A 24,844-nucleotide genomic window follows, 5' to 3' on the forward strand; every position below is an offset into this window, starting at 1 on the left:
AAATGTAAGTTGTGTCTTGGATCAAAGATCCCGTCTACTCATACTTGCCAACCTTGAGACCTCACTATTCTTGATTTATTTTAAATTGCCTTTCAAATGTCTATTCTTGGTGTTGGCTTTTATCAAATACATTTCCCCCAATAATGCGACTTAGATGTTGTTTTCCTTCTTTATTATGCATTTTCGGCCGGTGCGACTTATACTCCGGAGCCACTTATACTCCGAAAAATACGGTAGCCTGCCGAGAAACCCGATGAACATTTCCAAGCATCTACATGCACTTCACCCAAAATGTAAGCATTTTTCAAACCTTAAAATCCAAGCATTTTCAAGGTTTTTAAGCACCCGTAGGAACCCTGGAAGAAGCAAGAGACCAAATGGAGGTGTACATTAGTTACTTTATTTCAGATACTTAAGCTGAGACTTTGTTGTACCTAATAGTCGGTGTTTAAGGGTGAATACAAGTGAGTGTTGTCCTGGAAACAAAGAAAAAGGAAAGTGATCCCTGCCCCAGTTAGGTTTGGAAGGAGGGTTTACTCATCATGGTCCTCATAGCCATCAGGGAGAGCGTTCAAATGTGGATTGTGGAAGAGGGTTTTGTTGCCATCACCCCAGGGGAACCGCTGTATGAATGGGGGGGGGGAAAGGCACATTTAATGCACAACATCGATCAATTATGACAAAGTCAAGTATATTTTGCTAAACAGTCATTTAAATGTTAAGTTTAAAAAGAAGTATAGGCACATGGTATTCCAGATGAAGAAGGGCTTTGATATTTGTGTTACAGAAGAGTGTGGGATGGCCCATTGAGGCAGTGGTGCTGCTGTGGTATGATGCCATTTAGTGGTAATGGTGTGGCTATGTACCGTATTTTCCGCACCATAAGGCGCCCTGGGTTATAAGCCGCGCCTTCAATGAACGGCATATTTCAAAACTTTGTCCACCTATAAGCCGCCCCGTGTTATAAGCCGCATCTAACTGCGCTAAAGGAATGTCAAAAAAACAGTCAAATAGGTCAGTCAAACTTTAATAATATATTAAAAACCAGCGTGATGTGGGCGCGCATGGAGTCGTATATCAACATGGACGGAGCTGCGTGAAAAAACCAACCGGCCTCTTCGCGTAAACTTACCTTAACCACTCGCTCATCTTTTCTTCATCCATCCATCCCTTCGAGTTAGCTTTTATGATGACGCCGGCTGGAAAGGTCTCTTTTGGCAAGGTCTTCCTTTTGAATATCACCATGGGTGGAAGTTTCTGGCCATTAGCATGGCAAGCTAGAACCACAGTGAAGGATGACTTCTCATTCCCTGTGGTGCGAATATTCACCGTACGTGCTCCCGTTGTATCCACAGTGCGGTTCACAGGAATATCAAAAGTCAGTGGAACCTCGTCCATGTTGATAATGTTCTCTGGCCGGATCTTTTTTTCAGCTATCTTGTTTTTACAATATGCACGGAAAGTAGCCAGCTTTTCTTGAAAGTCTTTAGGCAGTTGCTGTGAAATAGTAGTCCGTGTGCGGATGGAGAGATTGCGTCTTTTCATGAACCGGATCCCTGTCGCTTAGTAGGAGCCATTTTGTGGTCTTTACAGATGTAAACACACAAAGGAAATGAAACGTAATATCCGCGCGCTTTTTCTTCTTCTACGCGGGCGGGTGGTTGCTTACAGTAGAAGAAGAAGCGCTTCCTGTTCTATGGGGGCGGGTGCTTACCTTGGCGGTTGCTTGCCGTAGAAGAAGAAGCACTTCCTCTTCTACGGGGAAAAAAGATGGCGGCTGTTTACCGTAGTTGCGAGACCGAAACTTTATGAAAATGAATCTTAATATTAATCCATATATAAAGCGCACCGGGTTAAAAGCCGCACTGTCAGCTTTTGAGTAAATTTGTGGTTTTTAGGTGCGGCTAATAGTGCGGAAAATGGCAGCCGCCATCTTTTTTCCCGGTAGAACAGGAAGCGCTTCTTCTTCTACGCAAGCAACCGCCAAGGTAAGCACCCGCCCCCATAGAACAGGAAGCGCTTCTTCTTCTACTGTAAGCAACCACCCGCCCGCGTAGAAGAAGAAAAAGCGCGCGGATATCACCGTACGTTTCATTTCCTTTGTGTGTTTACATCTGTAAAGACCACAAAATGGCTCCTACTAAGCGACCGGGATCCGGTTCATGAAAAGACGCAATCTCTCCATCCGCACACGGATTACTATTTCACAGCAACTGATATTCCTGTGAACCGCACTGTAGATACAAAGGGAGCACGTACTGTGAATATTCGCACCACAGGGAATGAGAAGTCATCCTTCACTGTGGTTCTAGCTTGCCATGCTAATGGCCAGAAACTTCCACCCATGGTGATATTCAAAAAGAAGACCTTGCCAAAAGAGACCTTTCCAGCCGGCGTCATCATAAAAGCTAACTCGAAGGGATGGATGAAGAAAAGATGAGCGAGTGGTTAAGGTAAGTTTAAGTTTACGCAAAGAGGCCGGGTGGCTTTTTTCACGCAGCTCTGTCCATGTTGATATACGTATGTTTGTGATTGCACATTTGCGTACATTTTGGGAGTGAACAGAGTTGTTAGAACGCTGGTTTTTAATATATTATTAAAGTTTGACTGACCTATCTGACTGTTTTTTTGACATTCCTTTAGCGCAGTTAGATGCGGCTTACAACACGGGGCGGCTTATAGGTGGACAAAGTTTTGAAATATGCCGTTCATTGAAGGCGCGGCTTATAACCCAGGGCGCCTTATGGTGCGGAAAATACGGTACATATATTGCGCTCTACTACGGTATCGAGCACTATTTTTTGGATAACCTTATTAAGATATATATATATATATATATATATATATATATATATATATATATTAGGGGTGTAACGGTACGTGTATTTGTATTGAAGCGTTTCGGTACGGGGGTTTCGGTTCGGAGGTGTACCGAACGAGTTTCCACACGGACATATTAAGTAGCGTAACGCACGTTGTGTAAACAATGCACACCGAGGCACAACACACGGCATGCTAGCAGCTAACGGGCTAGGATAGACTGACCATACGTCCTCTTTTCACCGGACATGTCCTCTTTTGCGGAGCTGTCAGGGCGGAGTTTCTTAAATGCCTCAAATGTCCGGCATTTTGAGTTAGGGTTGCGTGTATTTTCAATGTACGTTCAGGGTTAAGAAGGGGTTAAAAACAAAACAAACAGCAGCATTGGTGGGGGAGGGGCAGAGACAGAGAGAGAGAGAGAGTTATGATAAACGCGCATGCGTCGCCAGGCTCTGCTTTTTATCCATAGATTTATCACATTTAATTTTTTATTATCTATAGCAGGGGTGTCAAAAGTGTGCCCCGGAGGCCATTTGCGGCCCACAGCTAATGTTTTAAAGGCCCACGGCACATTCTAAAAATAATATTAAAATAAACAAAAACATAACAAAAGTGAAATAAAAAAGCTTAAAAGGTTAAATGAAATTTAGAAAAAGTTGCAATGTTGACTAATAAAACAAAGCTGTTTTTTTTCTTTCAAACTGTCATTGCTCAAAACATAATATTGAATCAAAATCAATGTTATTATGAATTATTGACCTATCCAAGGTTCCTATTACTTCACATCAAATATTCCACTAAGAAAAAATATTTTTGGTGGAAGATTTTGCAAATTTGGTAAATAAATAACCTAAAAATGTATATTTTGTTGAACCGAACCGTGACCTCTAAACCGAGGTATGTACAGAACCGAAATTTTTGTGTAGCGTTACACCCCTAATATGTACATCATTTATGTATAGACAAGTTCATTAAGTTTGCTCAGAGTAATTTATGATTTAAAGAAAAGGGGTGGGATTAAATAAGTGTAAACTTCTTCTCACTCCTTTTCAAATATGTAAAAAAAGAAAGAAAAAAATAACTATTTACATTGTAGATTGTCACATCAAAACTATGACACCTTTGAAGTAAAAAACATTTCAGGTGACTACCTCTTGAAGCTCATGGAGAGAATGCCAAGAGTGTACAAAAGAGTAATCAGAGCAAAGGGTGGCTCTTTTGAAGAAACTAGACTATATATGTTGAGGATATGTTTTCAGTTATTTCACCTGTTTTTGTTAAGTACATAACTCCACGTGTTCATTCTTTTAGGGATAGTATCATCTTTGCATCATTAATAGCTGCTAGAAGGATTTTTATTGGAGTGGAAATCACAGTTTGCCCCCAAGGCCTCCCTATGGCTTAAGGACCTCATGTTTTTCTTAGATTTAGAGAATATGTAATATAATCTAAGTGACGTAGCTCAGTCATTAGACTGAGCTACGTCATTTCCTGTGATGTCCCACAGGGCATTTCGTGTGAGACGGGATTAATCCCAGGGATTTGAATAAAGAACCGACTCTTTTTCTTTACTATAGTGGCCTTGATAACGGGAACCGCATTTCAAAAATGGATTTGAGTCCATGGAATCGGTTCTTTTCTTATCGAACAACCGGGAGAACCGGTTTTGAACATCACCCCTAACGAGGACTAGACCTCCTTCACACATAATGTTACAGTGGCCCTAAATATGACACAGACTAAAACCTTTGCCTTGTTTTTTGATGAATACTTGGGCTTGTTACGCTACTGTGAAAGTCCATTGCTCATTTTGTTTATTTTTTCCTCCATTGTTTTCATTTTATTATAATGGCTGTTAAGGCTATAGCACTGTATTGGATCAGGCTTGCTCTTGAAATAAAAACATATCAAATCAAGTCTAACCTTGGTGCGGATGCGGAGGTGCGCGTAAGGGATGAACTCGGGTCGTTCATGGCTGCGTTGTTGTTCTTTCAGGTACACGTTCAGCATGCACACCGCCACACCAGGCAGGGCAACCACAAAGGTAAGGATCTTCCATATCCTAGCTGGTAAGGGAAAAACAGTTTTACCAAAAAGATGTGGCACAAACCAAGGCAATATACAAGTTATTTGCTACACAAATGTGTTATTCATTTGGAGAAAGTACCACCCGAGAGATTAAAGGGAAAGTGAGAGAATGCTAGCAGTCTGCACATCTGACTACTACTGCCAGCAGATGTAGCATAGTAGCAGTTTCAGGCAGGTGAGCACCCTTTGGGGAAAAAAATAAAAACATTTCTATCGACACAAAGTACTGCCACACAAGCCCTGAAAGAACATTTGGAAAATCAAGACTATATTTCCTGCAATTGGGTGCATTTCTATAACCTGACTGTGGCCAGATCCTTGTAGTTGGCTTACCAATCTGTTTCACTGGATTCAGAATAAATCCAAATTCTGTCTTACAATCTTTATCTTCATCATTTATTTCAACTTTATGTTATTCAAGTATGACATTTTTAAATGTAATCAATTTCATTGACAAGCAATTCTATTATGGTCATACTCTTGTTTGCTAGCGGCGAGGATTTCAGTACTAATGAAAATCTTTTCTCCTTCTCAACTCTGTGCTAATATTCTTTTATATCTTCAGTGTTTCCCACAGGACAGGCATCTATTTGTGGTGGTGTGGTCGGGAGGCGGGGGGTGGCGGCGGCAGCGACGATGACCAAGAAGAACGCGGAGTTGGAATATAATTACAACATTTTATGTACATATTTATATACAGATTTGAACAATTAGTGATTCACTGAAATATATTTATTAATTGTGGTTCTTACAAAAAATATATCTTATAAAATATAAAAGCTAAAATGTCTCTTAAAGCTCTGCCCCTTTAATTAGTGAATACTAAATAATTTAACTTTAGCCTACTACTACAACCATATTATTTACCAGCAACATGAAGTGAAACAGAGGCAGAGGTGTCCTGCCACAGTCAGTCAACCTCCTCCTCCTCCTCCTGCTGCTGCTGAACAGGTCGCACCTGTGGTCCGGACTGTAGGCCTACCTCCTCTCAAAGTCGAGCCCTTTTCGGCCGTTGAAAATATTTTTCTATACTCATCTGTGTGAAGGAGTGAACATCCAACATTAGAATTTATTACTAACGAGCAGAAGCGCTCTATGTACAGTGCCGTCTAACCTTAAGCGGCAGCAGCTCAACACATGCAGGGTTCAACGTTAAGCTTTTTTTCTACTTGCCCGACTTCTCAAATCTACTTGCCCCAATATTTTTACTTGTCCTGCCTAGGTTTTTTTCTGGCTGTGTAGTGCTCATGGCTTATATCTTACTAAAATTCTTCCCGTTGACTATTTACAACACTACACAGTATTTATTATTATTATTATCTATAATTACATTTAAATGGCATTGCATACATGTAAAATAAATGCTATTTCACATTATTTGACCAGTAGCAGTTACACTCATCTGAACAGGTCAGCCACCTGTTTAAAGCCCGATCACAGTTGAAATCTTGAAATGAAGGGCCTTTAATGGCCAAAACATTAACCTGGACAACATTTTAACAGCTGGTTGGCTCAGATTTTATTCTTTTCATTGCATTCACATGCTGCAGTGGACAGTGGACAATTTAGCTTCAGTCCACGTGTGTTTATTGACAACATGGTTATAACCTGGACACGTTAGCTCGTCGGTAGGGTAACACATGACTGTTACTACGTGAGTCTGCCCCGGCCCACGAGTCAAACAGCGGCGGTGTTAATGAAGCAGCGGATTAACGTTAAATATACGACGAGCTGCGAGCGATGCAGCTATAACATATCTACCTAGAACCTATATTACACTCGTATTTTGATCCCGTTTCGTTTGTCCGTCCGTCCCTCTTCTTCTTCTTCTTCTTCTGACCCACCAGGTGAATTAAGTGCTATTGGCGGAGTTACCGCCACCTACTGCACCGGAGTTGTAACTACAAGCAACATTCACAGACAGTCCCATTGCTTTTATGAGCGGTCGAGCGAGTCAAAAGCCGAAAAATCCATTTGTGGCGGACGTAATTCTTTCGTGGCGGGCCGCCACAAATAAATGAATGTGTGGGAAACACTGATCTTACTTGTGAAAAGTAATCCCCCGATTCCTATTTTCAACAGTCCGCTCATTTGAGTAGGAAAATGCTAAACCAGTGATTCTTAACCTGGGTTCGATGGAACCCTAGGAGTTCGGTGAGTCGGCCTGAGGGGTTCGGCGGAGGGTCAAAACACACCCGACTCACCGTGTAAATACCAACTTCTCCCTGCGGCAACAGCTGACTGATTTGCAGGTGTGTAATTTGTTGTGAGTTTATGCACTGTGTTGGTTTTGTTCTTTGAACAAGGTGATGTTCATGCACACTTCATTTTGTGCACCAGTAAAAAAAAAAAAAAAAACATTTTAGTATGGGGAACATATTCACCATTAATTAATTGTTTGTTAACATGCAAATTAGTAACATATTGGCTCTTAACTAGTCATTATTAAGTACTTATTGATGCCTTATTCGGCATGGCCTTATAATAACCCTAACCCTGACCAAATAACTCTAAATTAAGTCTTTATTACTTAGAATATGTTCCTCTAGTGTCCAAATAACTCTAAATTAAGTCTTTGTTACTTAGAATATGTTCCCCTAGTGTCCAAATAACTCTAAATTAAGTCTTTGTTACTTACATACCTGCCAACTTTTGAAATCAGAAAAACCTAGTAGCGAGGGTCCAGGGGCCGCAGGCCCCGGTAGGTCCAGGACAAAGTCCTGGTGGGGGGTTCAGGCCCCCCGACGCAAAATGATTGATTGCATTCAGACAGGTTAAAATGTTGCTAAAACCATCACTTTTCTATCAGTCACAGTGACTTTTCAAAACAAAAATATTACAGCAAAAATCATATGGGTTGATTGACATGTTTATTCTGTAAGCTAACTTCAATAGTTTGAAATTATTTTGACAGTTAATGCCAGTTATCCTGTCAACCTTTCACAAGACTTTAATTTGTTAATTGAAAGTATAAATACTTTTTACAGTAAACAAATGGTAAAACAGTACTAAACAATTCCATTAAAAAAAAAAATTGGTGTCATTATTAACTTTCTGTCCAAGCTTGTATAATCTACTGCCTTGTTCAATTGTAAAAAATATTATGTGCCTAAAATTCACATTTCTATCACAATTATCATACTGTAAACATGGTAAGCTAACTTCATTAAAATTAATAGTCCTGTCAATAGCATGGAATTACAATTCAAATGTAGTTTTTTTGTAAGCCTTTCAAAAGAATTCAAAATATGAAAAATTAATGAAAATTAATTGAAGCCATCAGACACTTGAAAAGTGGCACATCACATCTCTAATGTAATCATTTTAACTTTTCAACAGAAATAGCACTGCAAAAATATTAAGGACATACTTCTGTATTTTGGTAGTTATGCTGTCAACATTTAACAAGATTTCTTCAACTTGGACTTGAAAGCATAAATAGTATAAACACTTTTAACAGTATAACAGTACTAAACAATTCCAATAGATAACATTGGTGTCATTACCTTTTTGTGGCTAAAATCCAAATTTAGCAACGGCATTAGACTTGTGTTTTTTTGTCCCAACGTGGTCTTTTACATCGCTAATTCCTCCGTGTCCGATCGAAAAATCTTGTCTGCACAAGGTGCAATTCGCGTAGTTTTCACCCTTTTTGGAACGGATAATTATTCCCGGATAGGCTTTTGAATATTCTTCACAGAATGACTGCAGTTTTGTTTTTCGGTTTAAGACTCGTTTGCGATTTTTCTCCGGCTGATTCCATGATCGTTCGCTCGTTTGGAAACAATGGCAACTGGTGCCTCGTGCTTGGCAGCGGTGCTATAAATAGCCTCGCGCATGGCATTCGGAATGGCTCGATAGGAAGTTACGGGAAGCAGTGTCGATTGTCATTGTTGTTACGCGATTTCGTGAATAAAACTTAAAAAAAAAATTTTTTTTTAATTAATGAAAAACCGTATTTTCTATCACTGCAACCGTAACCCGGAATAGGTTGATGAAAACCGTACTAATTACGGGAAAACCGGAGTAGTTGGCAGGTATGTACTTAGAATATGTTCCTCTAGTGTCCAAATAACTCTAAATTAAGTCTTTGTTACTTAGAATATGTTCCCCGTACTAAAGTGTTACCAAAAACATATAACTTTGTCTTGAATTTGAAAAAAATATATTTTATTTTTCACTAAAGAAGGGTTGGGTGAATGCGCATATGAAACTGGTGGGGTTCGGTACCTCCAACAAGGTTAAGAACCACTGCGCTAAACACCATCTTTTAGAGATGCGCGGTTTGCGGGCACAACCGCGGAGTCCGTGGATTATCCGCGGATCGGGCGGATGAAATTGAAAAAAATTAGATTTTATCCGCGGGTCGGGTCGGGCGGTTGAAATAAAAAAAAATTAGATTTTAAATAGATTCAGGCGGGTGGCAGTTAAACCAATTGGGAAATATATATACATAGTTAAATGTTGTTACCCACATACGAAAAACGAGCAGGCACCTGCAGCATATGCCACAACAGAAGAAAAATAAAGAAAAAGAGATGGACACTTTTACGGAGCGGAGAAGGCCCCCCGACGCCTCGCCGGGGTCCGGGACCGAGGCCCCTTCCCCCGAGAGGGCCCCACCGGGAGCCGTAGCTGAGGCGATCCGCGAGAAGGGCCCGACGCACGTCCAGGGTCACCACTGCGCCCACCGCACCGACACCCCGCCTTGTCCGTCTTCGCCGCGGCCGGCGTCACGCGCAGCAGGTAAGCAGCTTACCTGCCCGCCACCCCCGTGGCCGGGGGCTCGTAACAGGGGTCACTCCGCGCGCGCCGCCCGCGCAGCTTACCTGCCCGCCACCCCTGTTGCCGGGGGCGCGTAACAGGGGTCACTCCGCACGCAGTGCGCTCACGAAAGGGGTGGGGCTCACCCTGGTTGATATAGACAGCAGGACGGTGGCCATGGATGTCGGAACCCGCTAAGGAGTGTGTAACAACCCACCTGCCGAATCAACTAGCCCTGAAAATGGATGGCGCTGGAGCGTCGGGCCCATACCCGGCCGTCGCCGGCAGCGAGACGCGCTTGGAGGTGCGCTCAGCGCGGCTCCCATATGATTGCGCACTGGTGACAGCGTGGCACGCGAATGTCTGTGCTGCATTGGATCAGTCTCCTTTCTTTAACAGGCAAAAGCTTTATAACCTCACTAATGCCTTGCATCGTCTATATTAGATATATAACAACGGGCGGGTGCGGGCGGGTGCGGTTCTGATCAAATGTTACATCGGGTGGATGGCGGATGGTTGACGACTTTCTGATGCGGTTGCGAATGAAATAATTGCCTATCCGCGCATCTCTAACCTAACTTAACCTACTCAGTGGCCTAGTGGTTAGAGTGTCCGTCCTGAGATCGGTAGGTTGGGAGTTCAGATCCCGGCCGAGTCATACCAAAGACTATAAAAATGGGACCCATTACCTCCCTGCTTGGCACTCAGCATCAAGGGTTGGAATTGGGGGTTAAATCACCAAAATGATTCCCGGGCGCAGCCACCGCTGCTGCCCACTGCTCCCCTCACCTCCCAGGGGGTGATCAAGGGTGATGGGTCAAATGCAGAGAATAATTTCGCCACACCTAGTGTGTGTGTGACAATCATTGGTACTTTAACTTTTAACTTTAACTCTACCATCTTTGTTTTCTACCTGTCAAATGTCAGTTTAGGCTGCTCGCCGGCTCCTCATCACCACTTCAAGGTGGCGGCCCAATTTCTCGCGTCACAGCAGCCAATGCTGCGTCTACTTCTAACATGTCTATGGTATTTACATTTGAGTTGTTGCGCATGCGTACGAATGTTTTTTTTTTAGTATCAAACGCGTTTGATTCGAGCATGATTGTTTGAAATGTAATTTCAATGTTAGTGATTTTAAACGTAAATGACTTGTGCGTTCCCAATAACAGCTATTTTTAATATCATAATTGACCTTTCATGTAGTCCAGTTAGTAAATTCATGATGAAGTGCATCGAAAATACTTTCGTATTATTCCATATTTTACGTCCTTGAAACTGTCGTCCGTTTGTCCTTACTCATAAATACGAACACATTCCTTGGTTGATATTTGAAAGGCAATAGTGTAGTTAATAAGAAGGTTAGTGTTGTGAGCAAGGGTGTTAGCTCGCAGTGCTAACGTGCTAACGTGGAGCAGCAAGGTCACTGTAATAACTGACATGTTTCCGTCAAAGACAACAACATGAACATTTCGATGACTTGAATGAAGAGACTCACTTGAGTGGTCGCCCTTGTCAGCAGCAGTAGCAGACAGCTGACGGCGTGTGTGTGAGAGAGAAGATCTCAGCAGGGACTGAGTCAAGCGTCCTATAGCCGCCATTTTACTTGCAACTGACCGCGGACAGGCCGGAAATACGTCATGTGGGAAAAGTCACGTGACCGGAATCAGCTAGCGTTCAACATCCGCGACCTTCTTTTACTATTGGCTAACTTTTATATTCATAAATGTAACTTTCTCAATACCACACCTGTTTTTTATGCCTTTAAAAAAAGAATTAGAAATTGACTTTAAAACGCTTTCTACCTCTAACAACCAACAAGATGTGAAAACTATGATGCTGTGTCCCAAATGTTGGATTATTTACGGAACTTGTGTGATCCGGAAATACGTCATGTGGGAAAAGTCACGTGACCGGAATCAGCTAGCGTTCAACATCCGCGACCTTCTTTTACTATTGGCTAACTTTTATATTCATAAATGTAACTTTCTCAATACCACACCTGTTTTTTTATGCCTTTAAAAAAAGAATTAGAAATTTACTTCAAAACGCTTTCTACCTCTAACAACCAACAAGATGTGAAAACTATGATGATGTGTTCCAGGGCCGGCCCGTGGCATAGGCCGTATAGGCAAATGCTAAGGGCGCCGTCCATCAGGGGGCGCCACGCCAGTGCCACAAATGTTGGAGAAAAAAAAAAAAAAGTTGGTACTATTATTTCTAAATACAAAAAATAATCCCACGTTAATTAAAATGCAAAGTAAAGCCTATTTAATATAAATATTATTTGTTACAACATTACGCCCCCCCCTCCCCCCGCACGGTGCGCCCCCTCCCTTCCCGTATCGTGACTCTTTTTGGACGTCACCACATCAAAAAATCAACACAAAATGCCAAAACTGTCAGGTGCCCAGGGAAGAAAAAAGAGAAAAGAAGAGGAGGAGAAACGAGAAAAAGACAAGAGGTAGCAGGTAGGTAACGTTAGCCTACATGAAATTATTTGTCTGTTACAGAATGTGATAGTAACCTGGCTTTTTAGCATTAAGCTAATGTTACATGATTCGGCAATTGCTAATCAATAAATAGCTAGTTCTGTTTTAACGTCGGGTTAATATTGTGGAGGGGGCTAAATTGTTATGGAAAATAATAATGTAACGTTAGGTAATTACAGTACTCCCACCTTACATTCCTCAGGGACATTTCTTTCTTTCTTTAGTTTATTTGGAACATGAACACACTTACATCATAATACATCACACAATTTCACATCATTTCATTTTACATCATGCCCGAAAAGGAGTAGGAAGAAGCAAAGCTTATTTAATCCTACCTCTTTCCCACTTCAAAGCGTTTACAAATATATAGAATCATTTACTGACCTTTTTATATAATAAAATAACATCTATGAGTTAGTATACAACAGTTTTGTAATATGTAATTAATTAATTAATTCAGTCATTATTAACATACTGAGATGAAGAATATCTTATTTTCAATAAGGTTGAAAGTATTTCTCATAATTCTTCTTCTTTGTACTCTGTAAGCACTATTATTTTGAACAACCTCTTAAACTGGATGATATCAGTACAATTTTTAACTTTTTTACTTAATCTATTCCATCATTTAATTCCACATACTGATATGCTAAAAGTTCTAAGTGTTGTACGTGCATATAAATGTTTGTATTAGATCTTTTAAGCAGGTGTTTTTTGTTTACATTGTTATTGCCTTCTGGTTAGCTAATGTTTGCCCTGCAGGTAATCGTCACTTTTCCACCCCTTTATTTTATTAGGTATAGTTGTAAGTAAAAAAAAAAAAAGGTCAAAGACAAAGCTATTCGGGTTCTTGTGAGTATATACACTTCACTGCCGATGTGGGGGGGCGCCACCTAAAATCTTGCCTAGGGCGCCAGATTGGTTAGGGCCAGGCCTGCATCAGTTACTCAGTACTTGAGTAGTTTTTTCACAACATACTTTTTACTTTTACTCAAGTAAATATTTGGGTGACTACTCCTTACTTTTACTTGAGTAATAAATCTCTAAAGTAACAGTACTCTTACTTGAGTACAATTTCTGGCTACTCTACCCACCTCTGTATATAATATATATTTTATGCATTACACCTAAATTCCCTCACGTTTTATTTGATTGCTCTAGTCCAGTGGTTCTTAACCTTGTTGGAGGTACCGAACCCCACCAGTTTCATATGCGCATTCACCCAACCCTTCTTTAGTGAAAAATAAAATGTTGTTTTTTCAAATTCAAGACAAAATTCATGTTTTTGGTAACACTTTAGTATGGGGAACATATTCTAAGTAACAAAGACTTAATTTAGAGTTATTTGGACACTAGGGGAACATATTCTAAGTAACAAAGACTTAATTTAGAGTTATTTGGACACTAGGGGAACATATTCTAAGTAACAAAGACTTAATTTAGAGTTATTTGGACACTAGGGGAACATATTCTAAGTAACAAAGACTTCATTTAGAGTTATTTGGACACTAGGGGAACATATTCTAAGTAACAAAGACTTAATTTAGAGTTATTTGGACACTAGGTGAACATATTCTAAGTAATAAAGACTTAATTTAGAGTTATTTAGACACTATGGGAACATATTCTAAGTAATAAAGACTTAATTTAGAGTTATTTGGACACTAGGTGAACATATTCTAAGTAATAAAGACTTAATTTAGAGTTATTTAGACACTATGGGAACATATTCAAAGTAATAAAGACTTAATTTAGAGTTATTTGGACACTAGGTGAACATATTCTAAGTAATAAAGACTTAATTTAGAGTTATTTGGACACAAGGGGAACATATTCTAAGTAACAAAGACTTAATTTAGAGTTATTTGGACACTAGAGGAACATATTCTAAGTAATAAAGACTTAATTTAGAGTCATTTGTAAACAAGGGGAACATATTCTAAGTAACAAAGACTTAATTTAGAGTTATTTGGACACTAAGGGAACATATTCTATGTAACAAAGACTTAATTTAGAGTTATTTGGACACTAGGGGAACATATTCTATGTAACAAAGACTTAATTTAGAGTTATTTGGACACTAGGGGAACATATTCTAAGTAACAAAGACTTAATTTAGAGTTATTTGGACACAAGGGGAACATATTCTAAGTAATAAAGACTTAATTTAGAGTTATTTGGACACTAGGTGAACATATTCTAAGTAACAAAGACTTCATTTAGAGTTATTTGGACACTAGGTGAACATATTCTAAGTAATAAAGACTTAATTTAGAGTTATTTGGACACTAGGTGTACATATTCTAAGTAATAAAGACTTAATTTAGAGTTATTTGGACACTAGGTGAACATATTCTAAGTAATAAAGACTTAATTTAGAGTTATTTGGACACAAGGGGAACATATTCTAAGTAACAAAGACTTAATTTAGAGTTATTTGGACACAAGGGGAACATATTCTAAGTAACAAAGACTTAATTTAGAGTTAGTTGGACACTAGGGGAACATATTCTAAGTAACAAAGACTTAATTTATAGTTGGACACTAGGGGAACACATTCTAAGTAACAAAGACTTAATTTAGAGTTATTTGGACACTAGGGGAACATATTCTAAGTAATAAATACTTAATTTAGAGTTATTTGGACACTAGGGGAACATATTCTAAGTAACAAAGACTTAATTTAGAGTTATTTGGACACTAGGGGAACATATTCTAAGAAACAAAGACTTAATTTAGAGTTATTTGGACACTAGGGGAACATATTCTAAGTAACAAAGACTTACTTTAGAGTTATTTGGACACTAGGGGAACATATTCTAAGTAACAAAGACTTAATTTAGAGTTATTTGGACACTAGGGGAACATATTCTAAGTAACAAAGACTTACTTTAGAGTTATTTGGACACTAGGGGAACATATTCTAAGTAACAAAGACTTAATTTAGAGTTATTTGGACACATGGGGAACATATTCTAAGTAACAAAGACTTAATTTAGAGTTATTCGGACACTAGGGGAACATATTCTAAGTAATAAAGACTTAATTTAGAGTTATTTGGACACAAGGGGAACATATTCTAAGTAATAAAGACTTAATTTAGAGTTATTTGGACACTAGGGGAACATAATCTAAGTAATAAAGACTTAATTTAGAGTTATTTGGACACAAGGGGAACATATTCTAAGTAACAAAGACTTAATTTAGAGTTATTTGGACACTAGGGGAACATATTCTAAGTAACAAAGACTTAATTTAGAGTTTTTTGGACACTAGGGGAACATATTCTAAGTAACAAAGACTTAATTTAGAGTTATTTGGACACGAGGGGAACATATTCTAAGTAACAAAGACTTAATTTAGAGTTATTTGGACACAAGGGGAACATATTCTAAATAATAAAGACTTAATTTAGAGTTATTTGGACACATGGGGAACATATTCTAAGTAACAAAGACTTAATTTAGAGTTATTTGGACACTAGGTGAACATATTCTAAATAATAAAGACTTAATTTAGAGTTATTTGGACACAAGGGGAACATATTCTAAGTAACAAAGACTTAATTTAGAGTTATTCGGACACGAGGGGAACATATTCTAAGTAACAAAGACTTAATTTAGAGTTATTTGGACACGAGGGGAACATATTCTAAGTAACAAAGACTTAATTTAGAGTTTTTTGGACACCAGGGGAACATATTCTAAGTAACAAAGACTTAATTTAGAGTTATTTGGACACGAGGGGAACATATTCTAAGTAACAAAGACTTAATTTAGAGTTATTTGGACACGAGGGGAACATATTCTAAGTAACAAAGACTTAATTTAGAGTTATTTGGACACGAGGGGAATATATTCTAAGTAACAAAGACTTAATTTAGTCTATTGTATTCATTGTCACTTTTATTTTGTATTTTTTTTTTCAGCAAATAGTTAGTTTTGGGAGCATTTGTCATTTTATTTTGAAGTCTTACCTTTTTCCGGTAGTGACGTTGTCGTCCTCACTTGCTGTTGAGACATGCGGTGAGGAGGTGAGTGTTTTTGTGTAACACCACTTCCACCTGGAGCCCACCCGAGGAGCGCTGCCACCTGTACGGAGGACACCTGCTGGTTCTCAACCAGGTGGAAGAAGTGGTGAGGTGCAGTCAACCCAATTGGTGCCAAATAAAAATGTAGAAATTAACTGCATTTTTGTCTTTATTAAGCAAATGGATGGATGATTGCGTTTGGTCATGTGCTGGTTTGGTGTTGTTGGCGTGACCCCAGAATGCAGAGACAGGAGACGGTGTGCAGTAGTGATGGGTTGATGAGGCGTCATGAAGCGTTTCGACACATTGCAAAACTGTATTGATACTGTGTCGATACTGTGTCACTAAATACTGACATCTGCTGGACATTAAAAATCCCTACAGGCAACCTATGGACCGACTCAACTGACACTGATTTGATGCCCTAGTACAGGGGTCACCAACCTTTTTGAAACCAAAAACTACTTCTTGGGTACTGATTAATGCGAAGGACTACCAGTTTGATACACACTTAAATAAATAAATATATTGTCATTTGTAAGTTACACGTAAGTGTGATTTAAACAAGAATAGCTAAATAAATAAATGTATATATATATAAAAAAAAAATGGGTATTTGTCTGTCATTCCGTCGTACTTTTTTTTTCCTTTTACGGAAGGTTTTTTGTAGAGAATAAATGATGAAAAAAACACTCAATTGAACGGTTTAAAAGAGGAGAAAACACGAAAAAAAATTAAAATAAAATTTTGAAACATAGTTTATCTTCAATTTCGACTCTTTATAATTCAAAATTCAACCGACAAAAAGAAGAGAAAAACTAGCTAATTTGAATCTTTTTGAAAAAAATAAAAAAAATAATTTATGGAACATCATTAGTAATTTTTCCTGATTAAGATACATTTTAGAATTTTGATGACATGTTTTAAATTGGTTAAAATCCAATCTGCACTTTGTTAGAATATTTAACAAATTGGACCAAGCTATATTTCTAGCAAAGACAAATCAGTATTTCTTCTAGATTTTCCAGAACAAAAATTTTAAAAGAAATTCTAAATACTTTGAAATAAGATTTAAATTTGATTCTACAGATTTTCTAGATTAGCCAGAATATTTTTTTTGAATTTTAATCATAGTAAATTTGAAGAAATATTTCACAAATATTCTTCGTCGAAAAACCAGAAGCTAAAATATTTATTATTCTTTACAATAACAAAAAAAAAAAATTACTTGAACATTGATTTAAATTGTCAGGAAAGAAGAGGAAGAAATTTAAAAGGTAAAAAGGTATATTTGTTTAAAAATCCTAAAATCATTTTTAAGGTTGTATTTTTTTCTCTAAAATTGTATTTCTAGAAGTAATAAGAAGCAAAGTAAAAAAATAAATGAATTTATTTAAACAAGTGAAGACCCATCCATCCATCCATTTTCTACCGCTTATTCCAAGTGAAGACCAAGTCTTTAAAATATTTTCTTGGATTTTCAAATTCTATTTGAGTTTTGTCTCTTTTAGAATTAAAAATGTCGAGCAAAGCGAGACCAGCTTGCTAGTAAATAAATAACATTTAAAAAATAGAGGCAGCTCACTGGTAAGTGCTGCTCTTTGAGCTATTTTTAGAACAGGCCAGCATCACTGATGGTGGAAACTTTACACTAGACTTCAGGCAACGTGGATCCTGTGCCTCTCCTGTCTTCCTCCAGACTCTGGGACCTCAATTTCCAAAGGAAATGCAAAATTTGCATGGTTGGGTGATGGTTTGGGGTGCCATGTCATCTGCTGGTGTCGGTCCACTCTGTTTCCTGAGATCCAGGGTCAACGCAGCCGTCTACCAGCAAGTTTTAGAGCACTTCATGCTTCCTGCTGCTGACCTGCTCTATGGAGATGGAGATTTCAAGTTCCAACAGGACTTGGCGCCTGCACACAGCGCAAAATCTACCCGTGCCTGGTTTACGGACCATGGTATTTCTGTTCTAAATTGGCCCGCCAACTCCCCTGACCTTAGCCCCATAGAAAATCTGTGGGGTATTGTGAAAAGGAAGATGCAGAATGCCAGACCCAAAAACGCAGAAGAGTTGAAGGCCACTATCAGAGCAACCTGGGCTCTCATAACACCTGAGCAGTGCCAGAAACTCATCGACTCCATGCCACGCCGCATTAACGCAGTAATTGAGGCAAAAGGAGCTCCAACCAAGTATTGAGTATTGTACATGCTCATATTTTTCATTTTCATACTTTTCAGTTGGCCAACATTTCTAAAAATCCCTTTTTTGTATTAGCCTTAAGTAATATTCTAATTTTGTGACACACGGAATTTTGGATTTTCATTTGTTGCCACTTCAAATCATCAAAATTAAATGAAATAAACATTTGAATGCATCAGTCTGTGTGCAATGAATAAATATAATGTACAAGTTACACCTTTTGAATGCAATTACTGAAATAAATCAAGTTTTTCCAAATATTCTAATTTACTGGCTTTTACCTGTATATATTACCACCTTTATTTTATGCTCATGTCATGGACCAAGGCGACAAAAACATGCAATTAAGTGATCAAAATAATAGTTTTACATGCCTTTATCCACACTGTCCATGCTGGAAAACGGGCCCTAGTTCTGTAGATCAGTGTTTTTCAACCACTGTGCCGCGGCACACTAGTGTGCCGTGAGATACAGTCTGGTGTGCTGTGGGAGATTTTCTAATTTCGCCTATTTGGGTTAAAAATATTGTTTGCAAAGCAGTAATTATAATCCGTAAATGTGCCGTTGTTGAGTGTCGGTGCTGTCGAGAGCTGGGCAGAGTAACCGTGTAATACTCTTCCATATCAGTAGGTGGCAGCAGCTAGCTAATTGCTTTGTAGATGTCAGGAACAATGACGATGGTTTGTCGTGATCACAATATGCGGACGACAGCGGGAGGCAGCGTGCAGGTAAAAAGGTGACTAATGCTTAAACCAAAAATAAACAAAAGGTGAGTATCCCCTAAGAAAAGGCATTGAAGCTTAGGGAATCAATCAATCAATCTGCACCGTAACACAACAGAACAAATACCCAGAATCCCTTGCATCCCTAACTCTTCCGGGCTACAATATACACCCCCGCTACCCCCCTAGTTGTGCAGGTTTTGACACATTTTCACCACTTTGTGCAAAGGAAGGTTGGTCGTTATCACCAAATGTGCAGCGGAAACGTTCTGGGAATTTCCACAAATGTTTGCTATTTACACAGCTGTGTGTCATGAAGATCAAACGCAAAAGTAACATCGACTGCACGGTGATTAAAAACAGTATTTCTTTCCCCAACTCCAAATCTGATAAGACACACAACAAACTACTTCAAAAGAGTATTGGCAACATTATTTCATTTGTCTTTAAGATTCAGAGAGCAAATATCACTCATTGGAGAGAGGATTTAGCATAGAATTAGCAACTTAGAATGTAATGGCAGCAACACATAGCAAAAAAGGCATTTTTACCAGTGTGTTCCATGGCCTTTCCTTTTAACAACACTCAGTAAAGGTTTGGGAACTGCGGAGACACATTTTTGAAGTGGAATTCTTTCCCATTCTTGCTTGATGTACAGCTTAAGTTGTTCAACAGTCTCCCTTCTCATATTTTAGCCTTCACACATTTGCAATGTCTGGACTAGAGGCAGGCCAGTCTAGTACCCACACTCTTTTACTATGAAGCCACGCTGTTGTAACACGTGGCTTGGCATTGTCTTGCTGAAATAAGCAGGGGCGTCCATGGTAACGTTGCTTGGATGGCAACATATGTTGCTCCAAAACCTGTATGTACCTTTCAGCATTAATGGCGCCTTCACAGATGTGTAAGTTACCCATGTCTTGGCCACTAATACACCCCCATACCATCACACATGCTGCCTTTTACACATTGTTCTTTTCCTCTTTGGTCCGGAGGACACGACGTCCACGGTTTCCAAAAAACAATTTGAAATGTGGACTCGTCAGACCACAGAACACTTTTCCACTTTGCATCAGTCCATCTTAGATGAGCTCTGGACCCAGCGAAGCTGGCAGTGTTTCTGGGTGTTGTTGATAAATGGCTTTCACTTTGCATAGTAGAGTTTTAACTTGCACTTACAGATGTAGCGAACAACTGTAGTTACTGACAGTGGTTTTCTGAAGTGTTCCCTAGCCCATGTGGTGATATCCTTTACACACTGATGTGGCTTTTTGATGCAGTACTGCCTGAGGGATCAAAGGTCACAGGCTTAGCATTTTTGATGATATTACGGAGCGTAGATGGTGAAATCCCTCAATTCCTTGCAATAGCTGCTTGAGAAATGTTGTCCTTAAACAATTTGCTCAGGCATTTGTTGACAAAGTGGTGACTCTCGCCCCGTCCTTGTTTGTGAATGACTGAGCATTTCATGAAAATACCCACTCTGTTTCCTGAGATCCAGGGTCAACGCAGCCGTCTACCAGCAAGTTTTAGAGCACTTCATGCTTCCTGCTGCTGACCTGCTCTATGGAGATGGAGATTTCAAGTTCCAACAAGACTTGGCGCCTGCACACAGCGCAAAATCTACCCGTGCCTGGTTTACGGACCATGGTATTTCTGTTCTAAATTGGCCCGCCAACTCCCCTGACCTTAGCCCCATAGAAAATCTGTGGGGTATTGTGAAAAGGAAGATGCAGAATGCCAGACCCCAAAACGCAGAAGAGTTGAAGGCCACTATCAGAGCAACCTGGGCTCTCATAACACCTGAGCAGTGCCAGAAACTCATCGACTCCATGCCACGCCGCATTAACGCAGTAATTGAGGCAAAAGGAGCTCCAACCAAGTATTGAGTATTGTACATGCTCATATTTTTCATTTTCATACTTTTCAGTTGGCCAACATTTCTAAAACTCCCTTTTTTGTATTAGCCTTAAGTAATATTCTAATTTTGTGACACACGGAATTTTGGATTTTCATTTGTTGCCACTTCAAATCATCAAAATTAAATGAAATAAACATTTGAATGCATCAGTCTGTGTGCAATGAATAAATATAATGTACAAGTTACACCTTTTGAATGCAATTACTGAAATAAATCAAGTTTTTCAAAATATTCTAATTTACTGGCTTTTACCTGTATTTTACAGTAAAAGTCTGGCAACGAAGCTGCCAGTTTTTTCTGTAAAAAAACAAATCCACAGATTTTGTTTACTCTTCACGTAATTTTTTTTTAAATATTTAAATTCATAGGCAAATTCATTAAAATGTTTACTGTTACAAGCGGCCCTCTATTTGGCAGCCATGACTGCGGTGTGGCCCTCAATAAAAACAAGTCTGACACCCCTGGTCTAGTGGGGCAAGCCAAAGTGAAGTGGCAGTCCTTTATAAATGATTTAATGTTTCTCTCCGGCCCGGTTGCAAATGCTTCACGGACCAGTAGCGGTCCCCGGACCGGTGGTTGGGGACCACTGCTTTACAGGACAAATAAGTTCAAAGCAGAAACAGAAATAATACATTTGTTATAAGCCAGAAGTTATCTCACCTTCTGAGAAACCTCTGTTTTACTAATGTTTTCCAATGTTTAAAATAAATATTACAATTTCTAAATTTCTGTAACGAAGATTTGCGTCAGCCTGAGACACAACGTCATTTTGATTGTAGGCTTTTATAGCTAATATAGACACTTTCGTCATGCAATTGCAAGAAATTTAGGGATTTCAACATCTACGCTCCATAATATCATCAAAAGGTTCAGAGAATCTGGAGAAATCACTCCACGTAAGCTGCATGGCCGGAAACCAACATTGAATGACCGTGACCTTCCATCCCTCAGACGGCACTGTATCAAAAACCGACATCAATCTCTAAAGGATATCACCACATGGGCTCAGGAACACTTCAGGAAACCACTGTTACTAAATACAGTTGGTCGCTACATCTGTTAGTGCAGCGTTTCTCAAAGTGTGGGGCGCACCCCACTGGTGGGGAATAGAGACATGACAGGTGGGGCGCGAGGAACGGGAGGAAATTTCACTTTACTTTTTTTTTTTTATTATTATATTTTTAGATTATTTTTTTTACTATGCTTTCATTTTCTATACACACTGTAAATCACTTTGTGATTCTGTCTGTGAAATCCGCTATATAAATAAATGGAAATTACCGGTACTTATTTTTACTGTAGGCTTTATATTTCTCGGTACGAGCGAAAGTTTGACAGACATAGCAACAGTAACTAATGGGGGCGGGGCTAAGCGGAACAAACTTTCGAGTGGATGGGTAGCAGGCTAATGTGTGGATCACAATTACACAAATATATACATTTGTGACTCGCACCTCAAAGGTCGTCGAGCCAGAGCCAGCGCCTGCAGAGAAACAAAAATGTGACGGGCACACACTGTGTCATTCACCGGGAAGCACTCGCGTCAAGGCAGCTCAGCCCCGAACTCAATGAGGTTTTAACAGATGTTGTGAGCGCGGTAAATTTGATCAAAACACGACCACTGAAAGTGTGACTGTTCTCTGCACTGTGTGAGGAAATGGGAGCTGATCATACAGCCGTGCTGTTTCACAGTGAAGCAAGGTGGCTCTCCTGGGGGAAAGTGCTGTCACTTGCCCTGTCTTGCCAAATGCATAGCTCCTCCATTTTTTTTTTTGCAAAGATTGCAAAGTGGCACTTTTATTGTATTTATTATTGAACTTGATGCAAGTTATTTGATTTATTATTGAACTTGATGCAAGTTACAACACTTTTTTTGATTTATTATTGAACTTGATGCAAGTTATAACACTTTTGTTTTATTTATTATTGAACTTGATGCAAGTTATAACACTTTTTTTGATTTATTATTGAACTTGATGCAAGTTATTGGATTTATTATTGAACTTGATGCAAGTTATAACACTTTTTTTGATTTATTATTGAACGTGATGCAAGTTATAACACTTTTTTTTATTATTGAACTTGATGCAAGTTATAACACTTTTTTTGATTTATTATTGAACTTGATGCACGTTATAACACTTTTATTTGATTTATTATTGAACTTGATGCAAGTTATAACACTTTTTTGATTTATTACTGAACGTGATGCAAGTTATAACACTTTTTTGGATTTATTATTGAACTTGATGCAAGTTATAACAGTTTTATTTATTTATTATTGAACGTGATGCAAGTTATAACACTTTTTTTGATTTATTATTGAACTTGATGCAAGTTATAACACTTTTGTTTTATTTATTATTGAACTTGATGGAAGTTATTTTATTTATTATTGAACTTGATGCAAGTTATACCACAGCTGCACAGTTATTTTATTTATTATTGAACTTAATGTTATTTCATGTTATTGAGTTCGAATGTATACAACTTGATGTTCAATAAATTTGAAAATGTTAAAGCTTGGCATTAGCGCTCTGTTGGGGCGATGGGGGCAGGTGGGGCTTGAAAACTCCCCCTTGTCCAAAGTGGGGGATGACAAAAAAAGTTTGAGAACCACTGTGTTAGTGCAAGTTAAAGCTCTACTGTGCAAAGCGAAAGCCATTTATCAACAACACCCAGAAACGCCGCCGGCTTCTCTGGGCCCGAGATCATCTAAGATGGACTCATGCAAAGTGGAAAAGTGTTCTGTGGTCTGACGAGTCCACATTTCAAATTGTTTTTGGAAATATTCGACATCGTGTCATCCGGACCAAAGGGGAAGCGAACCATCCAGACTGTTATCGACGCAAAGTTCTAAAGCCAGCATGTGTGATGGTATGGGGGTGCATTAGTGCCCAAGGCATGGGTAACTTACACATCTGTGAAGGCACCATTAATGCTGAAAGGTACATACAGCTTTTTGAACAACATATTCAGGTGCAGTCAGTAGTCATTTGTTCAACTTCTTTGGTTAAACTAGTGGTGTTCCTCAAGGTTCCGTTTTAGGTCCTCTTTTTTTTTTTTTTTCATCATTTGGGCTATATTAAAAAAAATTGCGAGAGACATTTTTTGCATAGGGTCCCTAAAAACAGCAGCGTGCTTCTAACAATAATAATAATAATTGATTTTATTTGTAAAAAGCACTTTATATTGAGTAAACAATCTCAAAGTGCTACAGTGTATTAAAAAATAAATAAAAAGATAATAAATAAATAAATAAAAATAAAAACTAGAATAGGGACGGCGTGGCGAGGTTGGTAGAGTGGCCGTGCCAGCAATCGGAGGGTTGCTGGTTACTGGGGTTCAATCCCCACCTTCTACCATCCTAGTCACGTCCGTTGTGTCCTTGGGCAAGACACTTCACCCCTTGCTCCTGATGGCTGCTGGTTAGCGCCTTGCATGGCAGCTCCCGCCATCAGTGTGTGAATGAATGGGTGAATGTGGAAATACTGTCAAAAGCGCTTTGAGTACCTTGAAGGTAGAAAAGCGCTATACAAGTATAACCCATTTATCATTTATATGCTGCCATCTAAGTGCCGTCTTTTTCATGGACGCCCCTGCTTATTTCAGCAAGACAATGCCAAGCCACATTCAGCACGTGTTACAACAGCGTGGCTTCGTAAAAAAAAAAAGAGTGCGAGTACTTTCCTGGTCCGCCTGCAGTCCAGACCTGTCTCCCATCGAAAATGTGTGGCGCATTGTGAAGCGTAAAATACGACAGCGGAGACCCCCGGACTGTTGAACGACTGAAGCTCTACGTAAAAC

The 24,844-nt window shown here is 39.0% G+C and overlaps 1 protein-coding gene across 1 annotated transcript; it reads right to left on the reverse strand.

The window, feature by feature from the left end:
- Positions 1 to 378: 378 nt before the first annotated feature.
- Positions 379 to 11,325, reverse strand: cox6a1 (cytochrome c oxidase subunit 6A1). Its single transcript, XM_061985743.2, has 3 exons — positions 11,168 to 11,325; positions 4,744 to 4,886; positions 379 to 623 (listed from the first exon to the last, which is right to left on the reverse strand). Exons 1-3 carry the CDS (start codon positions 11,268 to 11,270, stop codon positions 534 to 536), a joined length of 336 nt encoding a protein of 111 aa, XP_061841727.2. The 5' UTR covers positions 11,271 to 11,325; the 3' UTR covers positions 379 to 533.
- Between the last annotated feature and the right edge of the window lie 13,519 nt (positions 11,326 to 24,844).

The sequence above is a fragment of the Nerophis lumbriciformis genome, linkage group LG12 (assembly GCF_033978685.3).
Source record: "Nerophis lumbriciformis linkage group LG12, RoL_Nlum_v2.1, whole genome shotgun sequence".
Lineage (NCBI taxonomy): Eukaryota > Metazoa > Chordata > Actinopteri > Syngnathiformes > Syngnathidae > Nerophis > Nerophis lumbriciformis.